General features: G+C 53.0%; 1 protein-coding gene across 1 annotated transcript in view; it reads left to right on the top strand.

Moving 5' to 3' along the window:
* LOC103773184 (microtubule-associated protein tau-like) overlaps positions 1-5,894 on the top strand; it is a gene marked incomplete at both ends in the record, with an annotated part of 24,034 nt that overhangs the window by 11,172 nt on the left and 6,968 nt on the right. Inside the window, 5 exon segments of the mRNA XM_008940543.1 lie at positions 954-1,009; positions 4,386-4,482; positions 4,485-4,517; positions 5,083-5,133; positions 5,592-5,857. Coding sequence (XP_008938791.1) covers positions 954-1,009; positions 4,386-4,482; positions 4,485-4,517; positions 5,083-5,133; positions 5,592-5,857 — 503 coding nt within the window.

The raw sequence follows: 5,894 nt of genomic DNA, 5'->3' as shown, positions 1-5,894 counted from the left end.
GTCTCGTTGTCCACCCAATCGCTCTTTCAGGCCGTGATGCTGGTGCCCTTCTTTTCCACTTGGGCACAGGCTGGCTCATCTTCAGCTGGCTGTCAACCAACCCCAGGTCCTTGTCTGCCAGGCACTTTGCAGCTACCCTTCCTCTAGCCTGGAGTGGAGCTTTGCAGGGGGTTGTTGTGGTTCCTGATTAGCTGAAGGTGGGGGAAAGGGATGTTGTTAGGAGTGCCTTCTGGTACAGACCTCCCTTTCTGCCTGTTTCTTATCTAATTAGCCATAGTGCAGTCTGTCATGCTCGTAGAGTAATGAGACAAAACACAGCAATGTTGTCAGAATCCCTGTAAACTGGATATAAATCAAGTAGGACAAGAGCTAAAACCTTCAGAACCTGCAAGACCTGACCCAGATCGAAGCAGTGTGTCAGGAGAGGTGGGAATTAACAACAGCCAGGTAGAAAAATGCTTCAGAAAGCTGGCTTTAAATGAGATCACAGGCAACCCGGTGCTGCTAGGACTGGGGCATCCTTCACTTTTAGTCTTTATTTATACAACTGTTGGAGCCAACGGGTTTTTTTGGAGAGGGAGACTCATATTTTGTGCTGAGGAGACTGGTTCTGTCCTAACCTGAACAGCTGCCCCTGGACCTGAGTGCAAATCTGGGCAAAATGGTCTCATACAAACCTGGTCACACATCTGATGCTCCAGCGATGACTAAAGCACCGTTGCCTGTGCACAGGGTGATCTATTAACCCAGAGAGAATGTGCTTAAACCAGGGAGGGATTTCTACAAGAAATGAGTGGCTCTAACATTTCCAGGAATGGTATTTAATTGGAAGGAGGGCAGGGACGTGGGACACCCACCCAGCATGCATGTTGCTGCAGCGCAGGCGTGATCACCTCTCTGGAGTCTACTCACCAGCCCCAAGAAGCATAACTGTGCTTGCCTCTGTTTGTCAGGTCGTGTGGACAGCAAAGACAAGGAAGGGACTGATGCTGAGGAAAAGAAACCCAAGGTAAGCCAAAAAAATCAAACCAGAGGTGACACCAACCCACCCAGCACTGAGCTCGTTCCTGCCTCCCTCCCCTGCTCTCCTGGGCTGTGGCTGTGCCTCTCAGGAAACCTTCCCATTGTCTTCCCTTCTTCCATCTTGTCTTTCAAGAGTGTTTTTGTTTTGCCTTCCCTCACCCTGGTTTGGATGGTGCAATCCATGGAGGGCTTTGAGGGCGAGGGAGCCCAACGTGTGACTCCTGGGCTTGGGTCAGGGGGTAGAGAGATAATTCCTCAGCCTGAGTTTGGAAAGCAGCCAGGTGGCTTTGCTGGGGCAAACTGGTGCAAAAGCAAACTCAAGACTGAGTTGGGCTGCACTGGGGACAAGCAGTGTAACAGCAAAAAGCAAGATGTGCAATTGAAAAATTCAATTAAATACTCAAAGCCTTGCAGGTGCACTGGGTGAGGAGGAGAGTTTAATAGGGGGTAGATTCCAGAATTTTAAAGATTTCTATCACACTGCTGATTGGGAGGAGGTTTAGTTCAGCCAGTCATTAGCCTGGCTAGTGCCTGGGTGAGGTGATAGACAATTTAGTGGGTGAAGAATTAAAGGTTGAGGCATATAATTATTTTCAAACCATATGAAATCAGGTCCTTCTCTGGGGAGATTTGGCAGGACTGTATGATGCTAGGCATTTGGCATGGTCCTCTAGATAAAACCCAGCCATCAGTCATTACAGAGCAGCTATGATGGGGTCTGAGGGGGTCGAGAGACCTGGGAGCAGCCTGCATCTCCCCAAAACCTAGGTGTTGACAGTGCTGTACCTGCAGCATCCTTGCCAGTGGGGCACAGAGAGAGTTTGGGAGGAAACAGCACAGTTCAGGTGGTGAAACTGCTGCTGGTGTGGAGGGTGGTGACAAGGGTGGTGACAAGGGCAGGCAGTCACGGGGAGACAGGCTCCCCAGAAAGGGGCTTGGCTGTTGCTGTGCCTAGGAGGAGGAGCAGAGCTGAGGGATCCCAAACCTGCTGGTGCAGCCGTGGCACCCAGCAGCACCCTGAGCCCACAGCTCTGTGCCACGGGGCGAGGGCAGTACCAGCCACCCCACACCCCCTTCTGTATTGCACCTTCTAAGCCTCTTTCATGTCGGTGATCCCCTTTTGTTTCCTTCCCATACTGATGTGGTTTTTTTTTTTGTTCCAATTTTATTTTGTTTCCATGTTTAAGAAATCCTCACCTTCCACTGCCAAACCCCCAGGCTCCATCCCCCCCCAACGACACACCTCCTCTAGCACAACCCCTTCGAAAACACCCTCCAGCCCTGCTTCCACCTCTAAACGAGTCTCCTCTGTCACATCCCGACCTGCCAGTACAGGAACACAAGAAACGAGAGCCAAGGTAAGGGGATGGGAGGTGAGAGAGGCAGAGCTGCCTTGGGGAGTGCCTTCAGGTGTTCCTGGCAGGCCTGATGGTGGGTAGAGCTTGGCCGGGCAGTCTCTCCATGTCCCTTTCAGTGCAGAGGGTGGGATGTGAGGAAATGGCCTCAAGTTGTGCCAGGGGAGGTTTCAATTCGATATTAGGAAGAATTTATTTGCTGAAAGAGTGGTCAGGCACTGGAAACAGGCTGCCCAGGGAGGTGGTGGAGTCCCCATCCCTGGAGATGTTTAAAAAATGAGTAGATGTAGCACTTGAGGCTGTGGTCTAGTGGTTAGGGAGATGTTGGGATGAAGGTTGGACTTGATGATCCTAGAGATGCTTTCCAACCATAGTGATTCTGTGATTCCATGTGCTTCCTCATCACCTTCCAGTGGCTGTGACCACACTTGACTCCAGTTTGGGTGTCTGAAGCAGCTGGATCCATCTCCCCAGCACGCAGGCTCCTTGCTCTATGTTACAGCAAAAAACACCCCACTGCTGTAGGGTGTTACCTGCTCTCCCTGAGGCATTCCCAGTCCCTGTATGCTCTTCTGTGCTCCTCTTTGTTTTGCAACTTTATGCTCTGTTTTAGGGGTGTGTTGGCTGTCAACAGCAGATGCATTTGAAAGGTGTCAGAGCCAGATCTGCCAGGTGCTACACGGGGAGTAGGAAACACACACACCCTGGTTATTCTGCAGGGTAAAAGTAGCTCAGAGTTTCCCTTCGTGGTGTTCAGTCCTCCAGGTGCCCCCGTGGTGAGGGGGAGAGCAGGGATTGGTGAGGGGGAGAGCAGGGATTGGTGAGGGGGAGAGCAAGGATTGCTGAAGGGAGGCTGCAGGATGCAGGATGTGTTTTTCCTGGGAGAGGGATTGCCATGGCTCTGCTCTCATTCTCTGCTGCCCTGGGACCAGGCAGCTTGTAAATTGGCACTGGCACGTTTCTCATGAGCTTTTGTGCACAGACCAGCTTTAGAATGTCATTGAAAAAAAGGTGTGTTATTTTATAGGTCTGGGGAGGCTTTTCTGCAGGGTCAGAAGGCAATAAATAGCATGTTGCTATTTCTGTGCTGTTCCAGGTGATGTACCTGTCACAGTCGTGTGTGAGAGGTGGGGATAAAGGAGGTGCCTCTGTGTGCAGCCTGGCACAGTGCTCCTGAGTGCAGCCTCTGGTCTGGTCACAGAATCACAGAATCTTTGAATGGTTTTGGTTGGAAGAGAGACCTTTAAAATCATGGGGTCCAACTGTTCCCCAGCACTGCCAGGTCCCCACTGACCCGTGTCCCTCAGCACAACATCTCCACGGCTTGGAAACCCCTCCAGGGGTGGGAACTCCACCACTGCCCTGGGCAGCCTCTCCCAGGGCCTGGCAACCCTTTCCATGGAGACATTTTTCCTCATGTCCAACAGAAATCTCCCCAGCACAACTTGAGGCTGTTTCCTCTTGTCCTGTCCCTTGTCCCTTGGGAGCAGAGCCCGACCCCCCCTGGCTCCAGGCTCCTGTCAGGAGCTGTGCAGAGCCAGAAGGTCTCCCCTGAGCCTCCTTTGCTCCAGGCTCAGCACCCCCAGCTCCCTCAGCTGCTCCTCCACACACTTGTTCTCAATGGATTTATTGTTTGGATTTATTTGTAGTCGATACATTTATTTATCTTCCATACAAAAATTTTTGCAGAACAAAGGAAACAAACCAGCAAAGTTTAGAGAACAAAGGAGCTGAACATACTTTTTAAGCAGGCCTGAGTGTGATAATGTAGGTGAAGCTGAGAGCTTCCATGGGAACATGACACAGCCCCTCTGCCAGCCCACGAGTGGCCGTGCCAGGCGGCGTGGTGGCAGACGGACCGTGCACGGGCATGTCGCAGCTTCCTGCCTGTGGGGCTACCATCATGGGGAGCAGGAGGGTCTCCTGTGGCTCTGATCCGTGAGGGGTGACAGCCCATCCCCGTGCAGATCCCCCCAGCATCACGGGCCTCTCCCCCTCTCCCCCCAGGGCCCGGAGATGAGAGGTGGCACGAAGACGGGCGGGCCGCGCTCTGCGGGCGGGCAGGCGCCCAGGAACTCCACCAACGCCACGCGCATCCCCGCCAAGCACCCACGGCCCCCAAGACCCCTCCTGGCTCCGGTGAGTGCCCCCCACCTTCCCCAGGGGGTCCTGGCCTCTGCTTGGGTGCTGCTCCCAGGCTCCACGTGTGGTTTTGGGGGGTTTGAGCGAGGGCAGGGGCGGCAGGCTGAGGTCTGCGTGGTGATGGGGAGCTGCCCCATCGCCGGGCTGTGGGGCAGAGCTAAGGATGAGTCCTCTGCAGTGAGTCCTTCTGGGTCCTGCTCTGTCTTCGTATAGTTGCCAATGTGTAGGAGAGGGCAGTTGCTTTATCTCTTTGAAGTTTCCTCCAATCTGGAAGTTTTAGGCAGCTTCATTTTTTTTAATCCCTCTATTCCTTTTCTTTTGGCAATATTTCACAAAGACCAGAGGCAAGAGGATCAATTCTTCGATTGCAGGAATGGAGATTAGTCCATTATTCTCAGAGAAGAGAATCCCAGAAAACAGCAGGCATTGTGAATTTCCATTAAAACAGTGCATTTCATTGAACATATGTATTTTTCATACTTAACCAGAGCTGCATAAAACATTCAGTCAATTAAATTTCCAGCTTTATTACGTTTAAGCATCTTTCTCATTCATTAAACAGGCAGAAAGGAGCAGAAAAAACCACCTCCTGCAGCAGCAAAGTCGGAGAAAGGTGATGTTCAAGGCTTTTCTTTTCTTCTCCCATTTCTCTCCAGACTGGGGACAGTTCTCTGCTGCTCAGTGATCAGCCTTACTGAAGTCTATGAAATCACTTTGTAAAAATGATTCCAAATTTCTCATAGAAAAGTGGTTTTGCTTGAGTGTCTTTTGCTTGTAATTTGTCATGCATGCTAAATGCCACGCTCGGGTGGGGACTCTTACCAACGATCCAGGCAACGAAGACCACCTCCCTTCTGAGACATTAGGGAATTGCCTTTAATCCCAGCGTTCACTTCCAAATGAAGTAGAAGGCAGTGCAGCCACCTCACCCTTGCCTATGGTCAGCAGCAGGGTGGGCCCTGGGGCCGGGCAGGCGAAGCCCACGAGGACAGACAGGGGCTGAGCGGGGAAGGGGCGGTGTCCCCGGGTGGCTCACCCTGTGCTTGCCTCCCCCCTGTCTGCAAACCTCAGGTGAGCAGCCCAAGTCCGGAGACAGAAGCGGTTACAGCAGTCCCGGCTCCCCCGGGACTCCCGGCAGCCGTTCCCGCACTCCCTCTCTGCCCACCCCACCAGCCAGGGAGCCCAAGAAGGTGGCAGTGGTTCGCACCCCCCCGAAATCGCCCGCGGCCGCCAAGAGCCGCATCCAGCCCGCGGCCGCGCCCATGCCCGACCTGAAAAACGTCAAGTCCAAAATCGGCTCCACTGAGAACCTGAAGCACCAGCCCGGAGGTGGCAAGGTAACGTCGGCCTCTGCTTGCCCAGGGGCGTTGTCTG

Source organism: Merops nubicus, unplaced genomic scaffold, assembly GCF_000691845.1.
Source record: "Merops nubicus isolate BGI_N331 unplaced genomic scaffold, ASM69184v1 scaffold20905, whole genome shotgun sequence".
Lineage (NCBI taxonomy): Eukaryota > Metazoa > Chordata > Aves > Coraciiformes > Meropidae > Merops > Merops nubicus.
Note: the sequence above shows the minus strand (reverse complement) of the source record. Positions and strands in the feature narration are given on the sequence as shown.